Source organism: Oryctolagus cuniculus, chromosome 16, assembly GCF_051225735.1.
Source record: "Oryctolagus cuniculus isolate XC-2025 breed Fujian yellow rabbit chromosome 16, ASM5122573v1, whole genome shotgun sequence".
NCBI classification, from domain to species: Eukaryota; Metazoa; Chordata; class Mammalia; order Lagomorpha; family Leporidae; genus Oryctolagus; species Oryctolagus cuniculus.
In genome coordinates this window covers 59759532-59779501 of record NC_142882.1, presented here as the reverse complement: position 1 = coordinate 59779501, position 19970 = coordinate 59759532, and the positions used below count along the sequence as shown (strand labels likewise).

The 19970-nt window shown below is 42.9% G+C and overlaps 1 protein-coding gene across 5 annotated transcripts in view; it reads left to right on the top strand.

Annotated features, from left to right (window-relative positions):
- PDE1C (phosphodiesterase 1C) overlaps positions 1-19970 on the top strand; it is a 653560-nt gene that overhangs the window by 229858 nt on the left and 403732 nt on the right. For all 5 annotated transcript variants that reach the window (XM_089315477.1, XM_002713741.6, XM_089315478.1 and 2 more), the window contains one exon: positions 13847-14018. In XM_089315477.1, the coding sequence (XP_089171603.1) occupies positions 13847-14018 (172 nt within the window). The remainder of the gene's footprint in view (positions 1-13846; positions 14019-19970) is intronic.

Genomic DNA, 19970 nt, shown 5'->3' with positions numbered 1-19970 from the left:
GTCTTCTCATCGCATTTTCTCCCTTTCTTGTCTTTCCTCAACCCATTAAACTCACCTTGCATTGTTTATCATCTCCTGCAGCTGAACTTGCTTCTTCTAAAGCTGCAAACTGCTTCATGCAGAACACTAGGAAAGGTGTCTGTGGCCGTAGAAGGTGAGTCTTGGTCTCTGCGGAGGGTTGTCCACTTCACATTCACAAATGTAGACCGTTCTGCTTGATCTACATCCTGCATTACGACAGAGGGAATTTGGGATCAAGCAATACCTTCTTTTCTAACATTATGATCTAGATTACTGGAAGCGGGGGTTGTTAGAGCCTCGATGTCCTGGTATTCACTAATGTTTCAGGGTTGATTTGATGATGAAAGAAGACGCCACAGGAGAAGGCGTCTTGAGGATGCTCAGCTCCCAGCAAACACTGAAGCAACATTGTTTACCTCTGGACCTGAGCACCTTGGTCTCTTGATGAGCTCAGGGCTACAGATGCTGTGAGGGGAGTTTATGAGTCTGGAGGATTTATAATCCATCCGGAGGGTTTATGGGGTACATGAAAAGTTGTTTTTGTGGCGAGAAGGGAGAGGATTTATGGCAGGGACAGAGGGAAAGGAGAATGTCATCAGCGCTGAATTAGAAACAAGTCAAGGGAGAGGGCGGGGAGAAGCAGGTGAGAGGGAGGGGGCTGAGCGGGGCTGCTCATCCCCTGCACCTGATCCGCATTATTTTTGGTTCTCTGAAGCCGTGGGTTACCTACGATCTCCCTCGTGGGGTTTTTGACATTATTGAGAGCAAGCCGAGTGACTCTGTCTGTCTCCGTATTTTTGCCTCTATTTAGTCAGAAACATTTCATGCTTTCAAAATCAGCTTAAAATAAATCAGAGCAGGGGAATTTCTATTTTTCATTGTGTCAGAGCAGACCTTTCCAGCGCCCCTGGAGAGCATTCTGCCCACGTTTGTGGAGACCTGGAGGAAGAGTTCTTTTCCACTCGCTGCGTTCCAAGAGGAGCGTATTTGCTCCAGAAAACTCAGGCCTGGTTGACTTGGGATGAGACGTAGCAGGGGGCCACTGTGGTGGTGCAAAGGCAGGGGTGAGTGACACACAGGATTCTGGGTTTGTTTTCTAGGAGATGGACACTGGGTGAACAGCCCATAGACTGGACACCTCTATGTGCCTGGTTTCACCTTCTCCTGGCTGCATTTTTCAGCTCTGTCTTTGCTGCTACGTCTGAATCCATGCCCTAGGGACTATCTGATGATACCCTTTGGGGATACCCTTGTCCAGGGGGAAGGAGAGACTCCAGATGAATGCTTCTGTTTCCGTTCCTCAGGGGGTGGTTCTGATCATCGAGCCCAGCTCCTCTGAAGTTCCCTATAGAACCCGGACCCAGCTGCTCTATTTTGATGGTTTTTATCATTACTTGGCTACAGTAAGGCCAACAGATCAGAGGATAACTGACATTCAAAGGACAGTTTGTTTCACTCACAGATCCCAAGAGCAGGGGCACATCACAGTGTGGGGGGCAGCTTGGGATTGGTCCCAAGGCAGGGGGAGATAGGACGCTGGGAGCAAGAGTGGTTTCCATGGGGAGGAGTGGGTGCAACAGGGCAAGCAGCCTTCAGACTGGCGAGCTGGCATAACTTCATGGGGCTCTGGAGCATTGGCGCTGTTCCCAGTCGTTGGGTACCCGGTCCTTGGGCGAGTAGGGCAGGAGGACAGTGGTCTAGTGTGTGTGGGACCCATATGGGAGGAACTTGAGGATGTATATTTTGGATTGCATGGTTTGTATGTAACAAGCACACCCCTGGGAGGAGGAGGACTCCTGAGCAGGTGTGCTGACCTGGGAGGCAGAAGGCTAAGACAGCAGTCTCAGGCACAGCACTGGGTCATCTGGAACAATGTGTGTCGGACAGACATTACAGCATCAGGTTTACAGAAGCTGGAACCGTGGTGAATCTGCCCACAGTAATGTCGGCATCCTGCCCCCTGGGCCTTGGCTTGTCCTTGATCCCTGATGGGCCCTCTGCTGCTTCCTGAATCACTTCCGAGTGACTGAGGGTCTGTTTTTTAGGATGACACTAGGGAAAGACCCAATGCTAGAAGCAATTCAGCAGAGGTTGAGGAAGACCCTGTCTCCCTGTATGTGGTGGTGATCTCTGCTCACTCCTCTTAGTGTATTTCCTCTGATGTATTTTTCTGCTGAAAAGTGTTGAAATGATTATTGCTCATCTTTTATTTGAAGTTTTATCTTTACTTTTTGAAAAATAATACATCATTGGCCAGTGCTGCGGCTCACTAGGCTAATCCTCCGCCTGTGGCACCGGCATCCTGGGTTCTAGTCCCGGTCGGGGCGCCAGATTCTGTCCCAGTTGCTCCTCTTCCAGTCCAGCTCTCTGCTGTGGACAGGGAGTGCCATGGAGGATGGCCCATGTCCTTGGGCCCTGCACCTGCATGGGAGACCAGGAAGAAGCACCTGGCTTCTGGCTTCGGATTGGCGCAGCACGCTGGCTGCAACGCACCGGCTGTAGCGGCCACTTGGTGGGTGAACCAATGGAAGGAAGACCTTTCTTTCTGTATCTCTCTCTCTCACTAACTCTGCCTGTCAAAAAAAAAGAAAATACATCATTAATTCATGAAACATTTATGATCTAACTATAATAAATTCATATGGATAGCTGTTATTTAAATCTAATATCTCAGGGTTCTTCTTCATAATCTCCCATTGCCTATTTTTATGTTACTTCTCTTGACATAAAAACTCTGGTTCCCAACACTTTATTATGGTTGCTCTCTTACTGTATCCAATAATATACATGACATAGTTTAGAATCACAACTTTACGAGTACCACTGATAGCAGACTTACCACAGGAAGCTTGAGATTGCTGTGCTGTGTGTGTGTGTGCTTAGAATTGATTTCTCTAAGGATGTAAAGTACTCAGTACTATATTCAGAAAATATTTAAGTTCTTATTTTCCATGATGGTTATACAACTATTATGGGATATATTTAGGCTTATTTGTTTCTGTTTGTATTCAATTTCAGTAATTTAAAAAATTTTAATTTTTAAAATTCCTTGTTGATTTTATTTAATTGTTAAATATTAAATCATTTATCTGACTCAAAAGTAAAAGTTAGACCCACATGTGGAATCCTTGTCTCCCCTCTAATCTGTCCTCCGTTTTCCCAGCCCATTCCCTGTACCTACTCATCTTCATGGTTTCTGGCCCGTCTTTTTGTCTTCTTGATAACATAAGAGAGATATTTGCCCTTCTTTCTTACTCAAGAGTTAGCATAAAATAAATAATCTCATTCCTGTCACTTCCTCCCTCCCCTCTCCATGTGCGATGTATCTTGGAAATCACCCATCAGTTTATAGAAATCTTCCTCTTTGGGATGTTATTCTGTGGTTAATAGTTCATGACATGAATGTGCCATATAGTTCATTCAAGTGACCACTGCATGTAGGTAGGCTAATTACAGGAGTATTTCTCAAGGGAGTACAGTGAGCAGCATGAGGACTTTGATATTGCTAAAGAATAATTTTAAATATTCATACAAAACAGTGAACATGAACCAAAGATCTTATTTAACTCGCTAATTGGTGAAGAAACCAGTAAGATGTTGCAACTTGTTTGGAAGAGAATGCAAAGAACAGACCAATATACAAGTTCATCAGGAATCCTGAATGAGCTTACTTAACGTAAAACTGGCCTAACTCTATATGGTAATCATTAATTGCATTCATGGAACATAACTTATATATATTTTTTTATTTTTGACAGGCAGAGTGGACAGTGAGAGAGAGAGACAGAGAGAAAGGTCTTCCTTTGCCGTTGGTTCACCCTCCAATGGCCACCGCTGCAGCCGGCGCACCGCGCTGATCCGATGGCAGGAGCCAGGATCCAGGTGCTTTTCCTGGTCTCCCATGGGGTGCAGGGCCCAAGTACTTGGGCCATCCTCCACTGCACTCCCTGGCCATAGCAGAGAGCTGGCCTGGAAGAGGGGCAACCGGGACAGAATCCGGCGCCCCGACCGGGACTAGAACCCGGTGTGCCGGCGCCGCAAGGTGGAGGATTAGCCTATTGAGCCACGGTGCCAGCCCATAACTTATATTTTTATAGATAAGAATCATTTGTATTTTTATCAGTTTCCTTCAATTTACAGTAATGTAAATTAGTTCCAAGCTAATGAAAATTGGAAATAACCCATGTGGGTAAACTAAAAACCCTTAAATTTTTGTCAGTTTCAAAGACCTTGACTATATTTATTGACAGTGTTCATGGAAAAGATGAAGGTAGGCACTAGAGGAAAACTGATGCAGTTTCACACAGCTTGCCTCTGGTCTATATCAGTCAGTAGCCACTCGTCATTTTTCTGTCTCCCCAGAATTTTTGGAGCGCAGGAATGGTGTTAAGGTTTCACCCTCCAATGGCTGCTGCAGCCGGTGTGCTGCAGCCGGCACACCGCGCTGATCCAATGGCAGGAGCCAGGTGCTTCTCCTGGTCTCCCATGGGGTGCAGGGCCCAAGTACTTGGGCCATCCTCCACTGCACTCCTGGGCCACAGCAGAGAGCTAGACTGGAAGAGGGGCAACTAGGACAGAATCCAGTGCTCCGACCGGGACTAGAACCCCGTGTGCTGGTGCTGCAGGCGGAGGATTAGCCTATTGAGCCGTGACGCTGGCAATGAGCTCTTTATAATTAGGTCCTTGTGCATGAAGCCCAAGTTCTACTTAATTACAGCTTGTAGAAAATGCAATACTGGCTGGACTACCCCCAAGCAGAGGTGAGACTTTTTCTCTTCTTGAAGCATTTTGTTCATTTAGTTTTCTCATCACTGTTGAGTTTGGGTTTTTACTTGGTCATGCTGTGAGAATATTTCCTAGCTCAGAAATGATAGAAGTGAGTACTGAAATACAGTGTTCTCATTTTACTTATGTTGTCATCATCTGGATGATTTCTGGTCCTGAATATGGAGAGGACCCTTGTCTATATTTTCTCTTAATACATGATTTTTGGGACTATGATTGGGCTACAGGCCCTCAAGCTCCTCTGGCCTCAGTATTTTCCAATGGTATTACATCATTACTGGCTTCCCAGATGGAAACCTCTATCTGTCTAGGTACCCTTCTTATCTCCACCCTCTATACCCACTTAGTTACCAAATCCTATTGATTCTACTCATTCATCTCTCACAATCTCCCTTCACTGTCTGTCTTCAAAGTCGCGAGTCTTTTTCAGACCCCTAAGATTTTATGGTTGATTTGCCTTCTAGTTGATCACTCAGGTCTACGCTTAGAAATACCTCCCAAGCAGAGCATCCTCTCTATTACTGGTTCCCAAAATTTTCTTGAACAAAGATACAAAGCACAAATCTTGGACTATTCCACAGCAGTAATTGTTTTCTGAACTCGCAAAGGTCAAGAGAAACTGGGGCTTTTCCATTTCTTGAGTTTTTCAGAAATAGTTTAAAAAAAAATGAAGAAATGAACCCAGCCATGCCACACCTTGGAATTAACCCAAAGGAAATTAAATTGGCAAATAAAAGAGCTATCTACACCTCAATGTTTTTTGCAGCTCAATTCACAATAGCTAAGACATGAAATCAACCCAAATGCCCATCAACAGAAGACTGGATAAAGAAATGGTGGGATATGTACTCTATAGAATACTATATAGCAGTAAAAAAAATGAAATCCAGTCATTTGCAATAAAATGGAGGAATCTGGAAAACATCATGCTGAGTGAAATAAGCCAATCCCAAAGAGACAAATATCATATGTTCTCCCTGATCTGTGACAACTAACTGAGTACCTAAAAGGAAACCTGTTGAAGTGAAATGGACACTATGAGAAACAATGTCTTGATCAGCCCTTGTCCTGACTGTCAAGGAACAAATTACTATTTTATTCCTTTTAGTATTTTTTGTTCTACTTAATACCATTGGTCAAACTCTTTAATTAACACACAATTATTCTTAGGTGTTTAAATTTAACTGAAAAGTTATCCCTGTTAAATATAAGAGTGGGAATAAGAGAGGGAGGAGATGTACAGTTCGGCACATGCTCACTCGAACTTACCCCTAATGGTAGAGCTAGAAATATGCTGGGGATTCCAATTCAATCCCATCAAGGTGGCATGTACCAATGCCATCTTACTAGTCAAAGTGATCAGTTTCAGTTCATAATTGATCATAATAATAGAATTGTCAAAGGGATCACATAAACAAGACTAGTGTCTGCTAATAATAACTGATAGAATTAAAAAGGAGAGAATGATCCTACATGGGAAGCAGGATATACAGCAGACTCAGAATGGCAGTTGTCCTAAACAGCACTCTGGCCTCAGAATCAGCCCTTAAGATATTTGGATCTAGCTAAAAAGCCCATGAGAGTTTCTCAGGCATGGAAAGCCAAGGCACTGTGGCAAAAAAAAAAAAAAAAAATCTAAATGAAAGATCTCTTTGAGTGAGATCCCAGCAGAAAGAATGGGCCATCAAATAAGGAGATACCTTTCTCTGAAAGGAGGAGAGGACTTCCACTTTGACTATGGCCTTGTCTAAATAAGGTCAGAGTTTATGAACTCAAAGTGTTCCATAGCCTTGGCAGTTCATGACAAGACCCTTGGGTGATTACTGACGTCATAAATAAGAGTGTCAGTTGTTAAATCAACAAGGGAGTCACTGTGCACCTACTCCCCATGTAGGATCTCTGTCCTTAATGTGTTGTACTATGTGAATTAACGGTAAAACTAGTACTCCAATAGTACTTTATACTTTGTGTTTCTGTGTGGGTGCAAACTGTTGAAATCTTTACTTAGTATATACCAAGATGATCTTCTATATATAAAGATAATTGAAAATGAATCTTGATGAAGAATGGGATGGGAGAGGGAGTGGGAGAAGGGATGGTTGCGGGTGGGAGGGAGGTTATGGGTGGAAAAGCCACTATAATCCAAAACTTGTACTTTGGAAATTTATACTGCTGAGAAGAATGTAAAATCTTTAAATGTAGGATTGAAAGTTCTGTAGATATCTGTTAGATCCATTTGGGCAATAGTGTCAGTTAAATCTGCTGTTTCCTTGTTGATCTCTGTCCAGTTGATCGGTCTATTTCTGAGAGTGGAGTATTGAAATCCCCCAGTACTATTGTATTGGAATCTAAGTCTCCCTTTAAGTCCGTTAATAAATCTTTTAGATAAACTGGTGCCCTGTAGTTAGGTGCATATACATTGATAATTGTTATATCTTCTTGTTGTATTGATCCCTTAATCATTATATAGTGCCCCTCTTTGTCTCTCTTAACAGTTTTTGTGTTAAAGTTTATTTTGTATGATATTAATATGGCTACACCTGCTTTTTTTTTCATTTCTGTTGGCATGAAATATCTTTTTCCAACCTTTCACTTTCAGTCTGCATGCATCTTTGTTGGAAAGATGTGTTTCTTGTAGGCAGCAAATAGATGGGTTTTGTTCCTTAATCCAATCAGCCAGTCTGTGCCTTTTTAACTGTAGAGTTGAGTCCATTAACGTTCAATGTGACTATTGATAAGTAGTGACTTTGCCTTGCCATTTTCCCAAAGATATTTTCTAGTATATGCTTTGAGCTTCCTATGATCTTTTACTGGTAGGTTTTCTTCCTTTACCTTCTTTCATATTGATGGCCGTGTTTCTGTGTTTCTATGTGTAGCACATCTTTAAGCATTTTTTGCAGGGCTGGACGAGTGGCCACAAAGTCTTTCAATTTCTGTTTGCTATGAAAGGTCTTTATTTCACCTTCATTCACAAATGAGAGCTTTGCAGGATATAATATTCTGGGATGGCAGTTTTTCTCTCTTAGTACCTGGGCTATATCTCACCATTCCCTCCTAGCTTATAGGGTTTCTCATGAGAAGTCAGCTGTGAGTCTGATTGGAGATCCTCTGAGAGTAATATGACGTTTTTCTCTTGCACATTTTAGGATATTTTCTTTATGTTTCACTGTGGTGAGTTTAATTACAACGTGTCGTGGTGAGGATCTCTTTTGGTCATGTTTATTAGGGGTTCTATGAGCTTCCTGTACTAGGATGTCTCTGTCCTTCTCCAAACCTGGGAAGTTTTCTGCTAGTATCTCACTAAAAAGGCCTTCTAATCCTTTCTCTCTCTCCATGCCTTCAGGAACTCCTAGAACCTGAATGTTGGGTTTTTTAATAGTATCCTGTAGATTCCCCACAATATTTTTTAGATTTCTAATTTCCTCTTCTTTTCTTTGGTTTGACTGTATACTTTCCTGTGCTCTGTCTTCTAAGTCCGATATTCTCTCTTCTGCTTCACCCATTCTGTTTTTAAGGCTCTCTAATGTGTTTGTCATTTGATCTATTGAATTCTTCATTTCATTATGATTTCTCGTCACTATCACAGTTTCATGTTCTACTAGTTGTTTCATTTCATTTTGATTCCTCCTTAGTATTTCATTTTCGTGCGAGAGGTTTTCTATCCTGTCCAGTAAGGATTTCTGTAGTTCAAGAATTTGTTTTTGAGAACTTTTTAATGTTTATTAATTTTTTGAGATCTGTTTCTTGCATTTCTTCTGTCTCATCTTCATAATCTTGAATTGGGGTGTCTTTTTCATTTGGGGGCATCATAGTGTCTTCCTTGTTCTTGTTACCTCGGTTTCTGCGTTTGTTGTTTGGCATTGTGGAGATATTCTTTGGTTTCTTCACTGCGGTGCTTTTTTTCATTATACTATGACTCTAGATTAAGTGGACTGTCTGCTTTTGATGGATCCTTAGAGGCTGTGATGGGTGTGGCCAGAGAGCTCTGTTTGGTTCTTCAGGGTTAAGGGTGTGCCAAAGGTGACTCACCCAGATTGTTCTCTCACTCTCTCTCTCTCTCTTTTTTTGACTCAGTTGGGAAATTTATATATATTAAGTAAAAGTTGAAAAAAAATGAAGAAATGTTGGCATTGTGGCATAGGGGGTAAAACCTTCTCTTACAGTGATGGCATCTGGTATGCGTGCCTGTTTGCATCCTGGCTGCTCCACTTCCTATCCAGCTCCCTGCTAACTGCCTGAGAAAAGCAGTAGAGGATGGCTCAAGTCCTGTGCCCTTGCACCTATGTGGGAGACCTGGAAGAAGCTTCTGGCTCCTGGCTTTGGCCTGACCCATTCCTGGCTGTTGTGGCCATCTGGGGAGTGAGCCAGCAGACGGGTGATTGCTTTCTCTCTCTGTCTCTCTCTGTCTCTCTCAGACTTTCCCTCTCTCTGTGACTCTTTCAATCAAATAAATAAATCTTTTTGAAAAAAGTTGTAGTATGCTTTAATTGTTCAGTTAATGTATTAATAATTTTAATAGGAACAAAGTATATAATGTAATGGTGCCTCTCACAAGACAACCAAGCTGTTTATTTAAATATCAATTCCAGGTATCTTGCAGATGGTACAGTTTGTATGTGGGGAACAATTTTTGTTGTGTGATGAGCACATTTGCATCATTTATGAATGCAGTTGACTACAAACAACTGAAGACCCCAGAATGTAATGAGTAAGGCTTATTTGGCTCACATCAAGAGATTAGGAGCTGATAAAGACCAGGGCAGCTGTTCAACTCTGTTGGGGCTGTCAGGGACCCAGATTTTCTCAACCTTTCTATTCATACATATGCAAGATTCTCTTTTGTCACAATGCTTGTCACCTCATGGTCACAAGATGGTTGCTGCAGCTCTAGTATCATGTCTAGCATTCAGCGTGAAAAGAAAGGGGACAAAGGAAAAAGATGAAAAGGTCAAGTTTAAAGGAATAACTTTTTTCCCCTCTTTTTGAATATTTTAACTTTTAAAGGATGTATTTATTTATTTGAAAGGCACCAGCTATGTGCTGGTTCACTCCCCAGATGGCTGCAGCAACCAGGGCTGGGCTAGGCTGAAACCAAGAGCCAGGAACTCCATCTGGGTCTACCAAATGAGTGGCAGGACCCCAGGTACTTGGGCCATAACCCACTACATTCCTAGGCACATTATCAGGGATCTATTTCAGAATTGGAGCAGCCAGGACTCAAGACAGCACTCCTATATAGGGTGCCGACATTGCAAGCAGTGGTTTTAATCCATTGTGCCACAGTGCCCACTGGCCTCTCCTTGAGTACTTATATTTTGTATTCAGAAAGAAACACTTGCCTCAGGATCCCCCCACCTCCTGTTTCATTGGCCAGGACCTTGGTGATTAGTCACAGCCTCAAAGAAACCTGCACAAGTGGGTGTGTGGTTTCCAGGCCGGTGGCATGGAAGTTGGGGATGAGTGGTATTGAGTGGCTCCTGTTGGTAGCTTCTACTGTAGTCTGCTTTCACACCTGTCAGTGCCTCTTTGTGGCTGTTGGTACAACTTTTGGACGTGTCATCGCTTGTCTGTCTGGGACCTCTTAATAGAGAAGTATCTCATGGTCCTCTCAGGTCACTAACTGAGAAAATAGTGAAAAAGCTATGCATTCACTAATGTGTTTGAATGAATCTTTAGTTTAGTTGTCATATTTATATATTATTAAGAGCTAGTCATATATACATGTAAGACTGTTATTACACCTATACACACATGCCTGGCACCCTGTGGGATCCTAGAGCCCTCCGTGTAACCCTACTGTTTCTCCCAGCTTCACTGCTGGACAGCTTGCTGGTCTTTTTAAAATACAGACACGGTCATGTCATCATGCTCTTGCCTAAAAACCTTATGCTGGTTTTGCTTGCTTGCTTGTTTGTTCTTTTGCCTGTAAGAGAAGTTCTAAAATGATGAGCATTTTATTCAAGGTACTTTACCACTTACCAGACAGTCTTTGATGTATCTGCCACTATCATTTTGCTGCAGCCTCAATAAGCTGCTTTGCTATGCCACTGAGCCCTTGCACATGCTGTGTTCCCCAGCTCTCTACCTGCTGAAGACGTGTTCATGCTTTGGACCCACTTCAGATGCTATGTTCTCTGGGCAGCTTTCCCCAGGGACTTGAGGCAGAATGGTGGGTCCTCTTTGGGCTCCTGTATCTCTGTTTTCTCTTTATTGCTGTATTGCTGGTTTCCTGTGATTGCTTGTGGGTTGACCAGTTCCCAAGAGAACAGTCTCATTCAGCTGTCTGTTCATAGAGACTTAGAGTGGAACTCGGCATGTTGAAGAAATGCACTATGTTCTTATCAAATGAGTAACTGAAGGACTGAAGAGACAGGAGTGGGGAGTGTGTTGTAAGGCTTTCACTTCGATGAATGTCAGAAAACAGCCTGCTGCTCTTGGACTTCCTCTCACAACCAGACATCACTGATGTATGGCAGATCTTCATACCGTACGGCTGGACCCTCATCAATAGGACCAGATCTTATTAAGATACAGGTTGAGGATTTTTTTTAAAGCTGTCTTGTATTTCAGGGGTGGAGACATTTGTTTCCTGCCGCTACTGAGCTTTATTTTCTCTCAACACAAAAACAGTTTAGACACCCCAAGGGGGTTGATCATGACCATGATTATTAAAAGCATTTTCTGCCCACTCATGGCTTGTTTCGGTGAATGCTCAGAGCACCCTGTGAGGTGCTCCCCTCGGGTGTGAAGTTCTTTTGATCTTTGTGGCAGAGCTGTCCTTCAGGCAGGATAAACCTGGATGAATTCTTCAGTGATTGATTGCAGGGGGCTGGTCAGGATCCCATGGAGGCATTCAACTGCGCACCCACCTCTGTCCCCTGACAAACTCCCCCATGCATAGAGTGCGTGCATTTAGTGCGTTCTCTGCTGTTGCTTCTTCTCCATGTGCATCCCTTATGACCCTTATGGAGTCTTTGTGTGGATTAGATAAAGGCACCTCCCCTGCATTGGTGGGGTAGAGCGAAAGCCAGCCACCTCTCGGATGGTCACGGTTAGGTGACCTGGCAGTATTTTGGCTCAATGATTAAATCTTCCTTCCATCTGAGGAGCCTAACCAGTTAGCAGAAGCCAAAGGCACTCTGAACGTGGTAATAGTGATGCCCACAGGCTCTGCTTTCAAAAAGAAAAAAAAAAAAACTTGCCATAGACGTCTCTTATAACAGTTATTTATGAGTTTATTTATTATTTATGGTATTTATTTTGTTTGTTTACTTTTATTTTTATAATTTTAAATTTTAGAATGTCTTTGATTTACAGAAATACTGCAAAAATACTGTAAGGAGCTCTCCTATGAGATAGAGATCCCACATCGCACCTGTTTGTAAAATAATGTAAAGAGCCCCCATGCCTACTTCCCTCTGTTGTTGACTTCTTACCACAGTATGGTGCATTTATAACAGTTATAGCCAATGCTGATATATTATTGTTCACTAGAGTCTATGTGTTGCTCGCATGGCTCTAGATGTTATCTAACGTCTTTTCTGAGGGCCGGGATCCCATCGAGGATCTTACATTTCTTTGTCTTGCCTTCCTAGGTTCCCCTTGGCAGGGATAGTCAGTTAAGACTTTCCCGCTCTTCAGTAACCTTGCCAGTTTAGCATAGTACTGATGAGGTGTTTTCTGGAGTATTCCCCCATTGATACTGGCTGATATTTTCTCCTGACCAGACTGGTGTTTTGAGTAGTTTTTATCATTATTTAGATATAGGAAGGCTGACAGGTCAGGAGATGACTTGTTACACTGGTAGTTTCCAAGAGTGGGCCTCCACCTCATGCCGTGAGGTCATGTGGGGAAGCTCTGGGGTCACCTGTGAGTGCGTATAGGTCAGATGTTGAAGCATGAAACTCACAGACGCTGGACTGTACTTAGCACCCTGGGTGGGACATTAGGGAGGAGGACCACCAAGGTTAAAGAACCATTTTCACTGCATCCCATCAAGGGGCATTCTCTCAGCGTGACATTCCTGCTGGTGTTGACCTTGACTCCTGGCTGATCAGGCTGTACTTTTGTGAATCCATCTTCATGCAGTGGCTGCCTTTAACACTCATATGTTGGAAGTGTCTGAAGAGTAGGAACCAACAAAACGCAGCACCATTTTCCTTGGCTCTAGGTATTGCAGAATTCACTTGTTGCTGGTGAACCCCATTTCTTGGAGTTTGGGCCCTCTTTGTGGTGGGTGTCTCTATAGAGTGGAGTCCTCTAACTTGGGCCTCATATAAGCTAAGGTCATAGGAGAAACATGTGTCTGAACATCTCACTGCTCTCTAAAATGGTTGTGGCTTTTATGTTTCCAGTTGCTGAATAAACATCTGAGTTAGATACCTGTGGCCCTGTTTAGAGTCTGGGGCTGATCACCGCCACAGTGGGACAGGATATACCCTTAATACTTAGCTATGAGTCAAAGTTCTCAGAGTATTTGCCTATTTTCTGCATGTAATTTAAAAAACTCCTGGTTCCTCTACTTGTTGCCTGCTCAGTATCTCCCAGAGCCTTCTGATGTTGGGGAAAAGGATGAGAAATACAACACATTTCTATGTGCTGTTTTTAATTAATTAATTTATTTTAAAAGATTTATTTGAAACAGTTACACAGAGAGAGAAGCAGAGGAAGAGAGAGAGAGAGAGAAAGAGAAAGGGAGTGAAGGGTCTTCCATCTGATGGTTCACTCCCCAGTTGGCAGCAATGGCTGGAGCTGCGCCGATCTGAAGCCAGGAGCCAGGAGCTTCTTCCAGGTCTCCCACGTGGGTGCAGGAGCCCAAGGACTTGGGCCATCTTCTACTGCTTTCCCAGGCCATAGCAGAGAGCTGGATTGGAAGTGGAGTAGCCAGGTCTCAAACCAGTGCCCATGTAGGATGCCAGTGCTTTAACCCGCTGCGCCACAGCACTGGCCCCTCCACACGCTGTTTTTGACATCCTGAGTTGGTGAAGGCAGCACAGGGAGTCAGTAATTCACCTGCACCTCTTCTTTCCCTGTGCCTCAGGCTCCAAGTCACAGAACTGTCTGTGGAACTCCCTCATCGACGGGCTCACGGGGAATGCCAAGGAGAAGCCACGCCCGACAATTGTCCACGACCCACGACCGCCCGAGGAAATCCTGGCTGATGAATTGCCACAGCTGGATAGCCCGGAAGCCTTGGTGAAGACATCCTTCAGGTTTGCTGGCTGCAGTTGTTTGTCCTTATTGCTTGTGGAGTCACTTTGGTCCAAATGGATCCCTGGATCGATCCTCAATGTGGCTGGGCAGTGACTTCACTTCTTTGCACTGAGTCTATTAGAATCTATAAAAGAGTGTTGGAATCAATGCTTGCTAGACTTCTGGCTGATTTTCCTGATTGTGGTGAAGATCCTATCAGGAGTTAAGTTGCTGTTGGTATTAATTGCCATTGCCATTTAGATGCTTCGGATTTACTGGTGCTGGCAATGTGAATTGGATTAATGAGTCTTTCGCTTCAAAGGATGCTGATGCCTGGAGATAAGAGTACTGAGAGAAAACATGGGGTGGGAATCCATTCAGCCCTGTGTCTTTAGCAGCGATGAAGGGTGCTGCCAGCTGAATTGAAGTGAGAGTTTTCTTGTGTTGGTTGCCAGGTGGCTGTTCACTCTGTTTGGCTCATCTTTTAGTCTTGTACTTTCCTACCAAGGCTTCTTTGTTTTCTGCTCCATTTTCATTATAACTCTGTCCTTTACCTTCTCACTCTTATTAAATACAACTCAATCTGGATATGAATATGGTGTAAAAAGGTGGTTTTTTCCTGAACTTGTCTTTTCAACTCCCTTTTGAAATAAACAGTACTACTGGAATTAAAACTGACTCTTTTTCCCACCTTGCTTCTTCCTTTCCTTTCATCTTATTTTTTTTACTTTTCTTTCCACCAGACTTTCATACTTTCACCAGGCTGGTAGAACATTTAAACCTTGCTTTTCTCCCCGCATAAACAATGCAGACAACTCTTGGAGTCCATGAAATATATTTGAAAAATGTGCTCTCTTTTACATCCAGGTGATATGTGTAATCGCTCAGTAAAAGCCATTTCATTGTGAGAAGGTTCTTAGTGTAGATTGAATTATAGATGAGTTTTTGAAAGGGAGTGATGGATAGGGGTTTGGATTTCTTTATATAATGTGACGGATGCATTGGCGAGACAAGAATTGCAGGCAAATGCTTTTCTTATTCCTAGAAAGTGTTTGGTAATTGTATTGTGAGGTTTTGAATAAAATGAAACTCACTCAACTAGAGAGTTGCACGTCCTGTGAACCTGGGATTTTTTGCACGTGGCTGTCATGGCTGTTGGGGGAGAGGGGCTGGTGGATGGCTTTCTGGTCTGCGTATCCTTGCCTTGGAACTTCTCTTGTAGAGTCAATCCCTTCACATACAATGTTGTCACAGCTCTCCTTCCACCTAAACCAGGCTCATCATCTGAAGAATTACTTTCATGAAAACAATGTCTGGTTTGCTCGTCCAACTCCTTTATCATCATCTGCTCTCTGCATTCTGTCCATGTTCTTTAAGAGAGAATATTTTTGTGGTCATGAACTTCATATGAACACTAACTTCATATGTTAATGTCTTGGTTCCTGAAAGAGATTTGGTTATATATATGTTTAAAGCTCAGGACTTATTTCTGGTTACTTTTAATACTTGGTATAGTGGGAAGGTGTCCAGAGGTACAAATGTGCCAACCCTTTAGCAATTGAGGCCAGAAACCCAATGACATGGGTTATTTATTTGTTGATAACTTTAATACAACTGTGCTAACCTGGAACTGTCATTTCTTCCAAAAAAGGTGGTTTATTTCAGTGTGAACATCAGATGGCTAATATTTTCTTATGCATTTGTCCTTAACTGTGGTAACTCACTGGTAGTGAGATTTCTTTTGTATAAATTATTACAAAGAAGGTACTCAAGTGTGGGAACAGCTTACTATCAATAAATAAATTAGAGGATAACCAAGATTACCCTTAAAATAATACCCTTTGCGTTCTATATGCCTTTTGGATTGCAAACAAAGGAATGAATTACAGCTGGATTTTAAGTAATCTTACAGAGCGAATCACATGTGTGTTCTCCTCGTTTTTCTCCCCTCCTCCGCCCCATGTCACTCAAGGAGTGAGACAAGAGAAGCGCTTCGTTGTACCTCTACAGTTTTTAAATTACAGGGGCACATCGGCGATCAGTGCCCTTGCCAAGGGCACAGACTTCCCTCTGCTGTTGGTGAAAGGTTGAGTACCACTCGGCTGCATGTGAGTGTATGCATTTGTGTATGTGTACATGTACACACATACACAGTTGGGAGAATCTGTGTGTGTGATTGCAAATGTCCTATGCCTCCCCATTTTTGGAGACTCTCGTTTGCTGAGAAAGGAGCACACGGTTCCTGTGAGTTGGCGTCATCTGTCCTCTACAGAAACCCTGTAGGCTCATCACTGCTGAATGATACGGAGTAAGTGATAGTTTCAGTTACTCCCTTCTGTTTGTCCTTGTTCATACTCAGAGGGGCCCATGAATATGGCCATCAGGCCTTATTATCAAACAAGACTCAAATGGCAACATCAATAAACTTAATGTGCCAAATGACCAGGAGGTCCAGCCTTGGGATTCTTCTCCCTAACTGTTCCCAAGTGTCCCCAGGAGAACTGCCAGGGGCTTCTGAGCCAACCCTTCCCCTGCTCTGCCTCCTGTCATCTACCATGGAAATTGGGCCCCCCACAGAGGGTTGCCTTTCTTTCCCCATCACCAAGGGAGACCCCTCTTCCTGGTGACACCTTTTGGGGGTGTCTCTTCTCTCCCGACACTTTGCTTCATTCAGCACCACCACGGTTTTTCTCAAACATGTTATTTTTTTGTTGTTAAAGATTTTATTTATTTATTCAGAAGGAGGAGTTACAGAGAAAGAGACAGGTACACACACACACATACACACACAGAACTATTTCATCTCTTGGTTCACTAGGAAAATGGCCACAATAGCCATGGTTGGGCTAGATCAAAGACAAGAGGAGCCTGGAACTCCATCCAGGTCTCCCATGTGGGCAGCAGGGGCCCAATAATTGTACTGCCTCCTGCTGCCTTCTCAGGTGCATTACCTGGGAGCTGGATCAGAAGTAGGACAGCTGGAACTCACACCAGTGCCCATATGGGATGCTGGCATCACAGGTGGTGGATTAACCCACTGTGATACAATGCTGCCCCCATCAGACACATTCTAATAACTTTGATCCTCAAAGGAATTGGTGGGGAGCAGTGTGGTTGGCACTGTGGCATATTGGGAAAAGCTGCTGCCTGCAACACCAACATCCCATACGGGTGCTGGTTCTTGTCTCAGCTGCTCCACTTCTGATCCAGCTCCCTGCTAATGGCCCAGGAAAAATAGTGGAAGATGGCCCAAGTGTTTGAACTCTTGCCACCCATGTGAGAGACCCGGATGAAGCTCTCCTGACTTCAGCCTGGCTCAGTCCTGGCTGTTGGACCCATCTGAGGGAGTGAATCAGTGGATGGAAGGTCTCTCTTTCTCCCCTATTCCTTGTAACTCTTTTAAATAAATAAATAAATAAATAAATAAATAAATAAATAAATAAATAAATCTGAAAAAGAACATGGAATGGAGGAGTCAGATGCTTAGTCTACTTTTCCCAGAAGTCATTTCTAGGCATTGTCTAGTATGTAGGGGCAACTATATACAAGCTACTCCACTCTAATATTTGCATAATAATTTTATTCAAGTAGTCATTTCTAGAGCAGAGGGTACAGTCTCCCCAACAGTTAAATTCTACTTCCATTTCCAAAGGTGGTGGGAAGCATTTATAAATTGATAAATGGTATGTTTCTTAAAAAATTTAGAGAATTTATATATTTTATTGTCTTCCAGGCTCTCTGTTAGGACAAAAACAATGACAGCTATTCTGACATTGGCAGGCATGGCCCTGGCAATGCAATGATGCTGTAGCAGACAAGAAGCGGAGTAACCTGTGATTCTGATGGAATTTCAACACACATTGCTTGTACATTAGTGGTTACCAAGGACAGCTGCAAGGGGTAACTTACGTGGACTTTAGGTCCTACCTAATCTCTATCAGCTCTTGGGATCTCACCCAAAAGAAGTATATAACCTATAAGCTGGTATTAAACAAGCATGGTTGTGTTTGAACTACAGCTTCAAGACATGTTCCTGGGCCTCCTCTTCTAACCAGGCTGCCATCCTTAAGCTGGTCCTGCAAACACCCTGGGATGTCATTGGTGGCCAGCACTGCCAGTCTATGTCAGTGACCAATAATGCTGGAGGGTATTGCTGATGGAATCAAAATTCTTGTTTTCATTTTATTTGAGGGGCAGAGACCCACAGTGAGACAGATAGGGAGAGATCTTCCATCCTCTGGCTCACTTCCCAGGGACCCACAAGAGCCAGGGCGGGACCAGACCAGAATTAGGAGCCTGGAACTCAGTCTGGGTCTCCTGTGTGGGTGGCAGGGATGTGAGTTCTTGAGCCAACATCTGCTGCCTCCCAGGGTGGCACCAGCAGGAAGCTGGATGGGAAGTGGAACGGCCTGGCTTGGTGCTCTGAAGTGGAAGGTGGGCATCTCACACAGTGACTTAAATGCCTGCCCATGAAAGTGACAACTTGAAACAGGTTTGGAAAGACAGGTTTCAGAAAATGAGAGGCACCACCTTTCTTCTCTAAGTGGTGTAAGTTGACAGTTGAGGTGTGTGTGTGTGTGTGTGTGATGACATCTCAATTCTGAATGTGGCCCCCGACACTCTTCCCAGTCACCCTTTGCTTTGCTGGGTGCTGGTGAGGAGGCAAGTGCTCTGTCTTGGAGCAGAAAGTTCCATAGAGCGCAGGGGTTTGAAGGGACGGTCTCCTCCTTCCCATCCAGGTTCAAGTCCAGCCAATGTTGCTGGAAAGTAACAGAGTTTAGTGCATGGTTGTCCTGAGAGTTCTCACTCTTCATGAAAGGAGCTAAGCTACACAGATAGGAACATCCAACTTCTGACAGCGGCTCTCCTGGGTTTTAGCTCCAGTTTTCTGACTACTGGCAAATAATTGCTTCATCTCTTTAAACCTCTGTTTTCTTTTTCTCCCCATAGCCAGCTTTAAAAATTGACAAATAAAAATTATACAGATTTGCAACATACAATGTGATGTTTTGATATGTGAAGGATCATCAACAAATTCATGGCAAATGCATATTATGAAAAAAACTATGCATGAATTTCAAAATTTTTTGCATCAAAATAAATTTATATTTTCATTCCATTTTTTTCATAAACTTTCCAAAGTACTCTCATATGTGTGCATTGTAAAAGGATTCAGTTAAGTTATGGAACATAGCCAACACCATACATACTTACTTTTTGTGGCAAAATTTGGTTTCTTGACTCTCACAACTGAGGTTGGACTAGAAGAGTGGTTCTTTTTTTATATTTATATTTTATTTTATTTAATGAACATAAATTTCCAAAGTATAGCTTATGGATTACAATAACTCCCCCCTCCATAACTTCCCTCCCACCCACAACACTCCCCTTTCACACTCTCTCTCCCCTTCCATTCACATCAAGATTAATTTTCAATTATCTTTATATACAGAAGATCAATTTAGCATATATTAAGTAAAGATTTCCACAGTTTGCACCCACACAGAAACACAAAGTGTAAAATACTATTTGAGTGCTAGTTATAGCATTAATTAAACACCTAAGAGTAATTGTGTATTAATTACAGAGTTCAACCAATAGGTTTAAGTAGAACATAAAAAATACTAAAAGGGTAAAGTATTAAGTTCTTTTTATCTTTTCCTTTGTTTTGTTTGTTATATAGTTTTTTAATTTAATAAATGTGAATTTACAAAGTGCAGCTTTTGTATTGTTGTGGCTCCCCCCACAACCTCCCTCCCTCCCGTGGCCCTCCCCTCTCCCACTCCCTCTCATCCCACCCTTCATCGAGTTTCATTTTCAATTACCTTCATATACTGAAGATCAACTTAGTATACACTAAGCAAGGATTTCAACAGGCTGCACTCACACAACCGCACAAGGTATAGGGTATTGTTTGACTAGTAGTTTTGTTTTTAAGTTTCATAGTATAACACATTAAGGACAGAGATCCT